The 14,285-nt window shown below is 39.9% G+C and overlaps 1 protein-coding gene across 4 annotated transcripts; it reads left to right on the plus strand.

The window, feature by feature from the left end:
* The first annotated feature begins 350 nt into the window (after positions 1–350).
* LOC114825019 (callose synthase 10-like) lies at positions 351–6,121 on the plus strand. 4 transcript variants are annotated; one of them, XR_011582109.1, is made up of 7 exons: positions 351–832; positions 964–1,129; positions 1,643–1,754; positions 3,082–3,180; positions 3,271–3,308; positions 3,406–3,472; positions 5,612–6,121. XR_011582109.1 is itself a non-coding variant. In XM_070823673.1 (7 exons), the coding sequence occupies exons 2-5, from the start codon at positions 1,065–1,067 to the stop codon at positions 3,289–3,291; spliced, it is 240 nt and encodes a 79-aa protein (XP_070679774.1). In that variant the 5' UTR covers positions 647–832; positions 964–1,064; the 3' UTR covers positions 3,292–3,308; positions 3,406–3,472; positions 5,612–6,121. The 4 variants fall into 4 exon arrangements, 1 of the variants encoding a protein (XP_070679774.1); XR_011582110.1 differs by lacking the exon at positions 5,612–6,121 and adding an exon at positions 5,111–5,375 and having other exon boundaries at positions 647–832; XM_070823673.1 differs by having other exon boundaries at positions 647–832; positions 3,082–3,123.
* Positions 6,122–14,285: the final 8,164 nt, after the last annotated feature.

The following is a 14,285-nucleotide window of genomic DNA, read 5'->3' on the forward strand; positions in this document are numbered from 1 at the left end:
TTATAAACTTGATACAAGAGAGGTGAAGAAAAACAAGGGTAAGGAGACTATTTTGGGATTGAAGACAGCCAAGTTCTGAGAGGAAGAAGTGGCAATGTTCCAAGACTTTGAAACAATTCATATGGGAAAACCAACAAAAGACTTCTTGAAATCTTTGAAAGAAAAAGTCACGTTGTTCGACGAGGAGTCTCCATGATAATCATATCAATGATAAATAAAAGTAGAATAGGTTTTTATTTTAATAAATAAAAGTAGGATAGATTTCTGCAACAGAATTTGGGACTTCATCTATATTTTCTACCTCTTTAATTATCTCTTCACTTGTTGTCTTCTTCTTCTTCAAGCCATCTTCTGCGAGCCGTTCATTTTTTCCACCGTGCCACCTTTCTCTCCTGGTTGAACCTCTCTCAATTTGATTTTTGGTGCCGTTCGAATTGTTACTATTTCTGTATGTGAGTATAATTTCGGTTATGATTTAGTTTTAAGTGAGCTACCTTTAGCTAATCGTCATAATCGAACTTAAAAATTGTTCCAAGGATTGGAATTCTACAGTATGCTGCTGGTTTCAGTAGCATTTGCTTTGACGTAAAGATGTTTTCAATTTGCTCTCCAATCAAAGTTGTTTACGAACTATCTTTTGTTTCCGAGCTGGAATATGTGGTCTGGTGGTGTTTTGATACTTGCATTTTTGGAGTATTTATGTATTCACGAGAGTTGTATTGTTTGGATGTTAGTGTGCGAGCACGCATATAGAATGGCGCATAATCTGGATCAGGAAAGTGATGGCAGATGTGTTCTTCAGTTTCACACCGGATTGATGTTTGTAATCAAGGTATCACTGAAGCTCTAATCGTGACTGATAATTTTTAAATGGCAGCTAATAGTGCAAGTCGTCTGCTGTATTTTCTTTTCTTTTCTTATGGTTAAAATTCGAAGATATGAGTATTTGAAATTTTGTTTCAGCAAAAACTTGCAAAAATGGATGGGGGTCAAATAGATTGGAATCATGATACTGAGCACCTCTGGGGATTTTTACCAGCTATACAAGCGACAGCATAGAGTCGATGATATTCCAGAGACAGGAACAAAGATGGCGTGAATCTGGAACTTTTGGTGCTTACTTTGGCGAGTATGGCCTCCATTTTTTGCTTTAGTTGGATACTTGTTTCTTTAACCGAAAAATTGTTGGGTAATCTGTCCATATTTTTGTGTGTTTGTATTCTACATTAATGAGATGCGATGCATTCTTACGGAGACTAGAATACGCGTATTGAAACTCATGAATTTGAACTACTAGGGCATTATGTGCCGGAATGCATAACAGAACTAAGTTTCTGCACCATGTGTCAAAGCTGTAATTTAATAAGTTCATAATTAGTGAAAAGGGGGAAATTGAGATTGTTTTTTCTTTTATTGACATATCTGTCTTATGGGAAATTCCTTCAAAGTAGTTAATATTTTGTGAGTGGCAGTATACTGCTGCGTTATGGCCTAAGTTTTGTTTGTTATTTTTCTTTTTAACCCAAAGAATTGGTTTTCTTTTCCACTTCTTCAAACATATAGAAAATGGATAGAACTTTCCCTTATGATTTGTTTAAATATGCTATTTATTTGTTCTTTTTTGTCTCGTATTGGAGCTCAGTTATTTAGAAATGAAAGAGACAATTGCTACCTTGAGGCCTTTAGTTGAGTTGATGGAGGTACTTAGCAAAGATGCCGATCCTAATGGAGTTGGAAGACTTATTTCGGGGGAGGTATTTGTCCTTTTACCTCATATGTTCGTATGTGATATTCAACAAATGGCTTACTGCTGTAAGCCTGTTTGTGTCTTTATTTTCATCTTATATTCACTTATTCGAGTCTGTTGAGCAAAAATTGTACATAATATGTAAACAAATAATTCACTCGACACAATTTCACCCTCATTCAGTTTTCCGAAGAGGGTTTTATTAATTCGAGTTCGACCCATTCTAGGCTACACGCCTATTAATTACAATCTTTCTTTTGGGAAAGAAATACCCTTTGATTCCAATTCGAATAAAAAATGTAACTTGAGGAATTTGATGTTTGTTTGATTTTGTGACTGCACATAGGTTGAACCCTAGATTGCCTACGTACCCTCTTGAGGGATCAAGTCACTCGTAGTTCATGGATTTGGTATTTATTTGGATTTGATGCCTTGTGCAGTTTTAGCTCATGCGGGCGAGGAGCATAGTGCCTTATGCAGTTTTAGCTCATGCGGGCAAGGAGCATTTGAAAATTTGATATGGCTTCATGCCATTTGAGACTTTTCTTCGGCTTTGTGTCATTTGAGACTTTGATACGGCTTCGTGCCCTTTGAAAACTTTTCTTCGGCTTCGTGCCATTTGGTATTTGATAGCAGGAGTGAATTTAGTTTATATAAACCAGGGATTCGTTTCGATTTCACGGTTGCGTCTAAAACTTGATATTAGACTGCCTACGTATCCTTAACGGAATCAAACCGGCGTAGTTCATTGTTTGAATGATTTTTGTGTTCAGACTTTTTAGGAAAATGAGGAGCCATTTGGATTAGATTTGAATAATTAATGGGTAATGTAAATGACCCATTAATTTGAGTATGACAAACTGGGAGGATTTTTAGGAGCATGTCACATCCACTTTTTTTCTCCACTTGAACTTCACGTGAAGTACTTTAGTTCAAAGTGGAAGGAGGTTTGCTTTTCCTTTCATTAAAAAAAATGGGACTCAAAGTCTATCTCACATGAGGTGTATAAGTCAAAACTTATTTAGAGAACCTTTCTTTTTATTTTCAACACCATTAAAAAAAAGAATGGGACTTTGAACCCACTTTGATTTTTCAAACATTCTGACAACAAGCTTTTACTCCTCCCTTTTTTCTATGTAACTCTTCCAAGTCCAAAGACTTTCTTTTCTACGTGTCTAAACTCCCACGTGAGATGCATCTTTATCTAGGCCCCCTCTTGTGTAATTGCTTCGGAAGTCCTCATTTTCTTGACTCTAAACAGGTGGTTTTCATCCAGCAGGAACCATAATACTTGGGCTTCAAATAATTTCGTAATGTTTTGGAATTCTTTTCAGGTTTGTCAACCGTTGATTTCCAAAGGAAGATGGGTGAGATTGGTAGAGTTCAAACTCCTTTTGATTTGTTCCAATTTATCTTCTTTTCCTCCCTAAACCGTAAGGACTCTTTTTTTTTAATTTTTTATGAGGTCATGATTTCTTCTTTCTGCTGCCTTTATTCTTTTTGCTCGTGTGCTTTCTTTGTAGGTCGAAAGAAAATCAAGATGAAGAGGAGAAGAGATCGAGTAGGTTTCCCCCTTTTCGTTTTCTATTTTCTGGGTTTGATTTTGGAGTGGGTTGAAGTTCTGAACTGCAACTGATTGGTTTAATTATTCCATGCAGGCTGTCCTGGCAATAGACCTCTCTTCCATTCGATTGTTTGGACAAGCGTTAATTTATGGCACCACAGGTGAGGAATGCACTCTGAAGTATGTGGGATGCCCCTTATTTCTTTTTGCTTCTTCCTGTGTGCTGCCTTTGATGCCTACCATATTTTCTCCATTGTACAAAGTGATGTTTACCCATGTGAATGCCCATGAACTTGCTAAAGTTTTCATTAACTTTCAAATCTTTTTGAAGAATAGGCAACCATGCCTTCAAATGCTTGCTAGTCCTGCCGTGAGAAAGCATATTTGAATTCGAATTCAATTTTTCATTTTGCTACGGGTTGTTCCGCTTGGTGGGTTGGTTTCCTAAATGACTTGGCAGCAAATCTTTTTTTTCTTCCCATTTTCATATGGTTTGTCCCATTTTTACATGGCAGAGAGCAAGTGAGAAATTTTGACAGGATGAAGCTCTTTGTTTCACCTTCACGTGGCAAGGGACCAAATCCCTTTTAGCTACTTCTTTAGAGTTAAAAAAAAATTTCTTTCTTTCCCGTTTGTCTTGTAGCATATTGACAGTTTCATTTCAATGCTTTTGGTCAATATTTTGACCCAATATTTGACAAAAAAAAAAATTGGCATCCACATTGTTCATTTGTCTTTATCAGGTGTTGAATTGGGGAACTTCCCAAGCATGAGTCGGTCACCTCTTTTGCTTTTACAGAAAGATGTCTTTATTTGTCAATCACGTGGCCTTACTCCCTCTAGCTTTTCCAAATATGATATCCACCTTCTTTAGCTTTTACATAAACTTTTCTTCCTTTAGTATTCTTTTGGAGTATGTTTTCCTACTTTTCTTCTTGAATTGGGGAATTTCCAAGCATGAGTCGGTCAAGGGAAGTTTTCATATAAATTTTAGCCAAAGGCATCCTCAATGCTTTGTACCCGTGGGTAGCAAAAACACCAAACAGAATAATTTCTTCTCTTTGAGTTGCATCTTTGTATATGTTGCCTCTTTGCTGTCTTACTTCTCGGGGACTTAAGCCTAGAACTTTGAAACTGCACTTGACAATTTGGCAAAGGGGTTTGACCATTTAGACTTGGTTTAAACTTCACGGGGTGGTCTAGACCACCCCGAAGAAATTCATGGGATTCTTGGAGATTATTTCTGCTGCAGTTTGTAGGGAGTCGGTGGATTGTTCAGAGTCTCCACCTCCATTTGATTGGTGAAGTATGCCAAACAAAGAGACAAAGGCCTTATATGCCTTTGCTTGTTTCCCTTTCCTCATTTTTTTGTCTCTCTACTGCTTTTCAGTTTTGTGTTTGCTGCTACAATGCTTTTTGCTGTGGTCTCTGCTCTTATTTTGTTCTTTCTGCGACATAACAAGAGAAAAATAATAATTTAAATAGAACTTGTTTCATACCTGGTGATGAATGTTCTTCTTTAAATCTTGACTTGAAAGCACGAAATGGTTGAATAGCTTGCTCTCTTTCCTGGCAGCACCTTGTTGCTTTTGGTATTTTTTCTAAAAGTTGCTCTTATTTTCGGCAGAGTTTCCCCTCTTTTTTCTGTGTCCTTTACTTGCTGCAGGTGATGCCTATTTGTAGGTGTCCCAAGAAAGCTCTAGAATTTGTTACGTGGGGGAAGATGGAGGTTCTAAACTCCTGTCACTTTCCCTTAACTTCTCCCACTAACTATGCAGTTTTTTTTTCATGCCTTACAGGAAAAAACGGCTTTGCACAGTTTCCTCCCCCTTTTGTAGGAAGACATTCAGATTTATTATTTTTATTTTATTTTATTTACTTATGGATGTTAATTTGTATGTAAAGCCCATCCTCTTTTTTTTGGGCTGGATCACATTTTTGTTTTGCCTTGTAATTTGACCCAATTTGTATGGACTTTATTTTTTTTGTTGTATATTTTTGTTGTTCAACAGAGTCGCTTTTGGGTGACTAATAATAATGGTGAAACCAAAACATTGTTTACAAGTCTCTGTTGCCAACTATTTTCAGCATTGTTGGTTCAGATTCAGTGTACGCGATTGACTTTTTTCATTGATCTGGGTTGTTAGGTGTGAAGAGTTAAAAATACCAGTGCAACATCAACTGGGGAAAGGGAATTGTTGTCGTGGGATTAGAAATATATCTTTAGTTTCTCTTAGGCATTTGAGTTCAATATGAATATTGGGACTTATTGTATTTGTGCTCTGTTTTTTATTCTGCAGATTAAACCTCTTGCTGAATCTGGAGCAAAGATGGGGGCCAAATAGATCAGAGTCGTGATGTCAAGAGACAGGAAAAAAGATGGTGTGGTGCGGCTTAAAAATTAGAACTTGGGGAAGCAACGAATCGATATCTGTGAGTGTTGGGGTGGAAGAGAAAGAGTGTGTGTGTGGCTGTGAAAAACAACAATCGAAGTGAGAGCTGGTGACTCAGGTTTATAATTGCTTTGCTGATGCTGTGTTCTACGTAAAATGGGGAAAAGAGAGGAGTGCTCAAATTTCCTTGTTTTGCTCTTGGATGCTTTTGACAAACTCTTTCATATGAATCTATATTTATTTTGTTTGTGCACGTGTAATCGATTGCCTTCGTGACTAGGGCCTCTTCATGTTGATCTCGCTGTATCCGAGTTCAAAGCCTCTTCCGTTTTCCTGCAGTTTTAGATCAGAAGGCAAATTCAAATTAAATTACCAAAATTCAAATGAAATAGGTGGGAAAATACCCAATTGGTTGACTCTCATCCAACAATACTATTATTAAGAAAACACTCTTGTGTGGATGGACGTATGTAAATAGACATTTTACCCTTTTCTTAACAAGTTTTATAATATATAAGCGTGTTGATAATCGTATCTCATTGTCCTATTTTTTAAACCACATTTTAGTAAAAATCTTAAAATGTTGTAAAACATTGAATGTGGATGGCTGGCAAATGTGGTGGAATGTTAGGTGGCTCCACTAAGAAGATGCCCTCCCACTAAGAGCTACCACTGCTCCTAGTTTTCCTATAAAAAGAAGACGAGGGAATAGAGCAACAAGACACAAGTGATACGGCTCAAAGGCTGAGAAGGAAGAGATGATACACGGCAGAGAGAGAGGAAAGAATGAAGAGAAAGAAAAGAGAAGAAGAGAGGAGAGAATAGAGATAATTATCTTTGTATTTCTATTATTCCAGATTATAAATGAAAGCACCATTGCTGCTCTGAGGACGTACTCCAGTCACACTGATTGTAGAGGAACCTCGTAAATTTTGTGTCTTGTTTTATTTATTTCACTGCACACACCGTCGATTCTACAACACGTTATTAGCACGAAAAGCTCTCGTGTCAGTGGAAAGCACAACGCCACAAATCCTATTCACCTATGTTGCCTGGAATCTCACAGATAAGAAAATCTTTTCATTTCATCTTAAAATCTTTGAACTACTGATTTTCCTGAAGCAAATATATATACGTTGTTGAATGACTGTATATCATCCTTTGCAAAAGCAAACTAGTACAGACTCAAAATTCGTAGAGAATCTGACTGCCATGTAAACATCCTTGGAACTCCAACTTGCAGACTTTGGATTGAAATACTTTCTTCTTCAAAGTTGTTCGTCTGCCTAGTGTCACGGGCCATGTGTTAAAAACAAAGAAAATGCCCAAGACATCATATATCTAAGCCCATGAAGCCATGTCTTCATGGAAGCTTCTGGAACGTTCCGGAGAAATCAAGAACGTGGCGGAGCATTCAAGATAATCTAGGGCATTCCGGAACATTCCACACAAGTGTACATATTTAAGCCTCACCTAGAATAATCTAGATTAGGCAAGTTGTATCTAGAACTATGCTAGATATTTTTGGATGTAAGTAGGGGATTCTAGAACCCTCCATTGAGGAGGTGACTTAGGCCTATAAATAGGACGTAAGGCCATTTGGCCAAACCGTCCAAGAATTGTAAGCAATTGTAAAGTTCTCTTAAGTTTCAATACAAAGCTTCATTTCTCCCATCTTCCAAGTGATTTTAGCATTCTCCAAGCTATCTTAGCTTTCTTTGTGATTCGATCCGGGGAAGCGAGGCTTCGAAGGCTTACTTAGCTTGTTCATCGAGGTATTCAAGTCTAAGTGCCGCACGGGCGGAAGGCTTAAAGAGTCATCCCGTGACAGCTGGTATCAGAGCCAAGCTCGTGAATCACTTGAAGGAAAGTAGGATATGGCAAGTGGAGAGATGGTGTCCGGAGTCTCCGATCTAAGGGAGCGTACTGCCGAGGTCCAAGACGTTGCCAAGAGCAAGCCAAAGTTAAAGGACTTGCAAGCATCGATGGAGACCATGGAAGAGCGACTCGAGAAGGTGGAACGAACCATACTCGAGTTCGATACTCGACTTGATGAGGACGTTGTCGACAAGGAGGAAATCCAAACCATGGTGGACAATGGTAAGGATGAACTGCGTGGCTTGGTGGAAGGGCTACGAGATGAGCTCCTTGGCGCTCTCAACACCATGGCAGACAAGATGCGGAGGGAAGTCCAGGTTCACCTTGACAACATAGAGGCAAGGTTTGTGGCGCTTCAAGAAGAGATAAAGGACACAAGGGAACTTAAGGGAGATGTGGCGTTTTGCAAAGAAGCAGTCGTGAAGCAATTCGTGCATGGGCCGAGGGAAATCAAGGCGTTGGACTCCAAGGTAATCGACTCCTTTAAACCCAAATCCTATAATGGGAAGAGGGAAGCAAAGGAGCTCGACACATTCGTGTGGAACGTGGAGCGATACTTCAAGTACCTGAAGCTTGAAGATGACGAGTCCAAAATCTCAACGGCAACCATGTTCTTAGCTGACAATGCCCTTATGTGGTGGCGTCGTCGGAGCATGGAGATTGAGCAAGGTACGTTCTCTCTCACCACTTGGGATGAATTTAAGAAAGATCTTATGTTGCACTTCTATCCCCAAAATGCCAAGTACGAAGCCAAGGAGAAACTAAGGTGGCTCAAGCAAACGGGGAGCGTCAAAGACTATGTCAACGCCTTCGTGAGCTTGTTATTCGAGGTGCCCAACATGTTAGAGGAAGACAAGCTCATGTACTTCATGAGTGGACTGCAAAATTGGGCAAAACTCGAACTACAAAGGAGACACGTGCAAACATTGTCTGATGCCATTGCCGCTGCCGAATCCTTGATTGAGTTTAAATCAAGCCACCAAGGTGATTCCAAGTCCACGGGGAAGAGGGGTAACCATGAGAGAAGTGGGGGAGAACATAAGCCGAAGGACAAGGCCGAGACAAGCAAACCGAAGGAGAAGAAAGCCGATAAGCATGACAAAGGCAAGGGTAAGTCTTGGCAACCCACTTGTTACCTATGCGACGGCCCTCACATGATGCGAGATTGCCCACAAAAGAAGGCCCTTAAGGCCATGGCTTTCAAGGAGGACAAGGCCGAAGAGAGTAACGATGCAACGATGGGATGCATCCGTCTACTGAATGCCATCCAGACAACCCTCCCACAACCTAAGGCTCAAGTTGGGGGAGGATCATTGTTCGTCGACGTCAAGACTGGTGACAAGACGACGCGTGTGTTGGTGGACACGGGAGCAACACACAACTTCATGACGTCGGAGGAAGCCACAAGGCTTGGCCTCCGAGTCACAAAGGAGCCTGGTAGCGTGAAGACGGTAAATTCCGCTGCCACCCCCATTGTTGGAGTTGCGCGCAATGTACGAGTAGACATTGGCACATGGAAGGGAAAGATCGACTTCACCGTAGTCAAGATAGACGACTATGGCGTAGTCATTGGGTTAGAGTTCATGGACAAGGTACGAGCCTTTCCCATTCCCTTCTACAATATTTTCTGTATCCTGGCCGACGGAAGACAACCTTGCCTGGTGCCATTGGAAAGGCAAGCCAAGAAGTGTACCCAGCACTTGTCGGCAATTCAATTTGCCAAGTCTTGGAAGAAAGGCGAGGCCACATTTCTTGCAACCCTAATGTTGAATGAAGGGGAGGAGAAGTACGGGCCTTTGCCAAAACAAGTGGAAGACGTCCTTATGGAGTTTGCGGACGTGATGCCTAAGGAACTGCCAAAGAAGTTGCCACCAAGGAGAGAGGTCGACCATGCGATTGAGTTGGAGCCTGGTGCTAAGCCTCCCTCCAAATCACCTTATAGGATGTCGCCACCCGAGTTGGAGGAATTGAGGAAGCAACTCAACGAGCTACTTGATGCTGGCTACACGGGGAATAGTCCAGCCGCTTTCAAAACCGCTAAGGAGTGGCAATTAGCCCACGAACTTGCTCGAGCTCATTTGGATAAGGCTTCAAAGAAGATGAAGAAATGGGCGGATCGAAAACGAAGGAATGTGGAGTTCCAAACTGGCGACCAAGTCTTTGTGAAGCTCAATGCGTCTCAGCACAAGAGTACTCGTGGCTTGCACAAGAGCTTGTTGCGGAAATGTGAGGGACCATTCCCTATCATCAAGAAGGTTGGCAAAGCCGCGTATGTTGTGGAACTCCCACCCCGCCTCAAGTTTCACCCGGTGTTCCATGTGAGCAACTTGAAGCCTTATCATGCGGACGATGAGGAACCAAGTCGAGGTGAGTCTCATCGAGCACCCCCTTTGATGACGGAGGCATTTGACAAAGAAGTGGAGAGCATTGAAGCCAAGCGTGTCGTGGTGCGACCAAGACAACCAAAGCATGTGGAGTACTTTGTCAAATGGAAGGGGCTACCATACTCCGAAGCAACATGGGAGAAGGAGACGTCCTTATGGCAATATAAGGACTTGATTCAGACATTCGAGAGGCAAGAGTCGACGAGGACGTCGACAGCTTAAGTGGGGGAGGATGTCACGGGCCATGTGTTAAAAACAAAGAAAATGCCCAAGACATCATATATCTAAGCCCATGAAGCCATGTCTTCATGGAAGCTTCTGGAACGTCCCGGAGAAATCAAGAACGTGGCGGAGCATTCAAGATAATCTAGGGCATTCCGGAACATTCCACACAAGTGTACATATTTAAGCCTCACCTAGAATAATCTAGATTAGGCAAGTTGTATCTAGAACTATGCTAGATATTTTTGGATGTAAGTAGGGGATTCTAGAACCCTCCATTGAGGAGGTGACTTAGGCCTATAAATAGGACGTAAGGCCATTTGGCCAAACCGTCCAAGAATTGTAAGCAATTGTAAAGTTCTCTTAAGTTTCAATACAAAGCTTCATTTCTCCCATCTTCCAAGTGATTTTAGCATTCTCCAAGCTATCTTAGCTTTCTTTGTGATTCGATCCGGGGAAGCGAGGCTTCGAAGGCTTACTTAGCTTGTTCATCGAGGTATTCAAGTCTAAGTGCCGCACGGGCGGAAGGCTTAAAGAGTCATCCCGTGACACTAGTACCTACAACATATCAAATTTTCAGAAAATTCCAACGGTGCGATCATCACAGATGCCTGAAATATCAAACCAGTTTCCAATTTCCGCAGAAAATTGGACAGACACCTTATGAGTACCAAAACTCCATTTCGATAGCTCAGATCAAAATTATTTCTTCACGAAAGTTGTTCGTTATCCTCTTATCCATATCATACTAAAATTTGAACTAAATCTAACGGTTTGATCTTCTCATAAGTTGCAGACACTCTTGACTCCAAAACTTATGGAAACCGTTTCAACTTGTTTTGAAACTCACTGAGGAGGAACACCAATTGGAACTTATTGTTACTATTACTTCCTGAGTAACTAAAAGGACTTAGAGTTGTGAAATAAAAATAAAAATAAAAGGAATCAAACAAAAGAAAGTGGCAAACCAAGAAAAAAGAAAAAGCAAAAGATGGGGACTTAATCATTGTATTTTCTGTTTTGGCATATCTATGTGAATGGTATTGGATTAAAATTCATGTCACAAGCTCTATTTATTTTGTTTGTGCACGTGTGATCGATTGCCTTTGTGACTAGAGCCTCTTCATGTTGATCTCGCTGTATCCGAGTTCAAAGCCTCTTCCGTTTTCCTATAGTTTTAGATCGAAAGGCAAATTCAAATTAAATTACCAAAATTCAAATGAAATAGGTGGGAAAATACCCAATTGGTCGACTCTCATCCAACAATACTATTATTAAGAAAACACTCTTTTGTGGATCGAAGTATGTAAATAGACATTTTACCCTTTTCTTAACAAGTTTTATAATATATAAGCGTGTTGATAATCTTATCTCATTGTCCTATTTTCTCAATCACATTTTAGTAAAAATCTTAAAAAGTATTAATAACATGTTTATAATTTTATAGAAAAAGACTATTAAACCCCTACCCCATTTCTCTCCCACTCTCTTTGCGGCCCCATTTCTTGCTCCCCCGTTCTTCTCTATCTTTCATTTCATTTCTCTTCTCGGCTTCTGCACCGACCACCACGGCCGGAAGCACGGAGTATCAGGGGGAGCACGACAGAGTTGTGGTGATGGAGGAAGAGCAAGAGGAATGGTCCTCTCCTCTCGGCCACGTCATGTCTCTTCTCATTTGGAGCTTAAATTTCAATTTCCATTGATTTTGAATGGTGTCGTGGAGATTGAAAGCATCATCACAGCGGTAATCAACTTTTTAGTTTCTTTCTTTTGACCTTGAACTTCATTGGTCGATAGTTGCTACAAGTGCAACGATTTGTTGCAGTAATATAGAATCTAGAGATTCAGAGCTTGTGGAACAAGATTGAGAAAGGAATTTGATAAGAACAACTGCAAGGTTGTTAACTTTGTATTTTAGGTAGGATTCCTAATTGATATCAATTCCGTGTAATCTCCTATAATCTTGTGTAATTAATTTTTTTCCTATTACATTAGGGTTGTACACCTTGTACAAATACCTCTCATCGAGAAGAATAAAATCATCATTCAAAGCATTCTCTTCTAAGGTTACTTGTCTTCTTTTCTGCGGTCCACATTTTCGTGCTCTCAAACTTGCATTAGACAATTTCTGAAAGACTACCCCTTTCTTTTCTGCAAGGTTAGTTTCCTTCATTTTCCTGCTGCATTAATTTTTTCTTCTACTTGGACCTCCATCGATCGATTTTCTCGATGCAAGTGTGTATCTATCAGTTGTTAAAGAATCATGGAATGCTTTACGTCTGCTGATACTGATTTTTCTATGGGCGTTGTTGAGTTGAAGGTAATCTTAGTCTATTAAAATTCCTGATTTTCACAAGTTTAATTAAGGTATTCGATTCTGGGAAGTAACGCATTTTGCTGCTAAAGGAACTTTCGGAGAGACTACGGATGGAAACAGAACAAGGATAAAGGGAAATTTTGTTGAGATTCATTTATCATTTTTTTACATTCAACTTATCATTTTTTATCTTGATGTTCCGAAAGTGCCCAACAAATCTATTTTTACACCCATAATGAAAAAGAACAAAAAAATAAAAAATAAAAAGACAGCACTAAGAAATTCCGACCACCCCATCTCTCCAAACCCCAACCGCTCCCAATTTCTACCCGTTCCTAACCCCCCATTGCCAACTCTTCTACCACCCACAACAAAAACACCAAAGATCTCAGGCATCACTCACTCTAACTTGTCATTCAAGGACTGGACAGTTAGACAAAAGGTATTCGAGAACTTCATTACTCACTCTAATTTGTCGCAAATGAAAAACTTTGAGGGACTTGAAACAGGGAGTGTGTCTACAAGAGTGTAGACTTGGATTGTCAAAACTCATTAAGTTCTCCCATGCATAATGCAAGAACTGCTCCAATATAGACCCTTTATTTCATTATTTGCACTGGTACTAATACATAATAGCTTGCGGGCAAATGCATATCATTGGAAGCTAGCAAAACCGTTAGCGAAAAACTCCAAACTCAATTGTTTGAACTCTTTTTTCTAATGCAAACTAAATCCAACTATCAATGGAACTTCCATTGCAAAAACCGAGAAAGAAGCAAGCCTTGAGTCGTTATACGTTCGGGTCTTTATGTTGCGCCAACACTTGATTCACCCATATGGCGTATCTAAAGCTTAGCTGGGATCAAAGTTGAGAGTTATGGTAAACCCCTAGAGATATCACCATCACATAGAAATACTTGTAGCTGCTGCATGCTTGAGCAGCAAGAGAGAATGTACTAACAAGAAAGATTGGAAGGGGATAGTGACGGTTGAGATATTTGGGGTTTTCATTGTGGGTGGTAGGAATGTGGCGGTGGGGGGTTGGGGAGGGGTAGAAATTGAGAGTGGTTGGAAGTTGGAGAATGGGGTGGCAGGAGTTTCTTAGTGCTTATTTTAATTTTTTATTCTTTTTCATTTTGAGTGTAAAGAGAGAATTATTGGGCACATTTGGAATCACAAGATAAAAAATAATAAGTTTGGTGTAGAAAGAGAATAAGTGAGTCTAAATAAAATTTCCCAAGAGGATAATAATGGTGTGGTGATGTGATGAAGGTTATTTTAGGAATAATAGTGGGTGGAAAAATAGGAATTTTTTTTTTTAATTTTTTTTTATAGTGAGTGAGATTATAATGGGGTGGGGAAATAGGACAATGGGGTTGGTCTTCTAGTAGCACTAATAAGTTAAATGCATATAAATTTAAAAACAAGGGTAAATTACATTGGGGAAATAGGATAGTGGGGAAATAGGTGACTGGAAAACTATGGGCTCCAATTACAAAAAGTACTCTATTCATCATCACTTAACCAATTTGTGGTGCTAGGATGATATTCTCTTATCATGCTAGGACCATCTCCTCTTGCTCTCGCTTCTCTTGCACGCCTTCTATGCACCACATCCTCTTTCTCCGACTTCCAAAAATATTTAGAATTTGGAGACTTCCCTTCTAAAGACGTGTTCATAATCTCACGATCTTGTTGAGCCATTCTTTCTTCTCTAACCAGCTCCCTTTCTTGCCTAAGTAATTCTCTTTCTCTCTCATTAGCTTGAAATTCTCTCTCA

Source organism: Malus domestica, chromosome 06 (genome assembly GCF_042453785.1).
Source record: "Malus domestica chromosome 06, GDT2T_hap1".
NCBI lineage: Eukaryota > Viridiplantae > Streptophyta > Magnoliopsida > Rosales > Rosaceae > Malus > Malus domestica.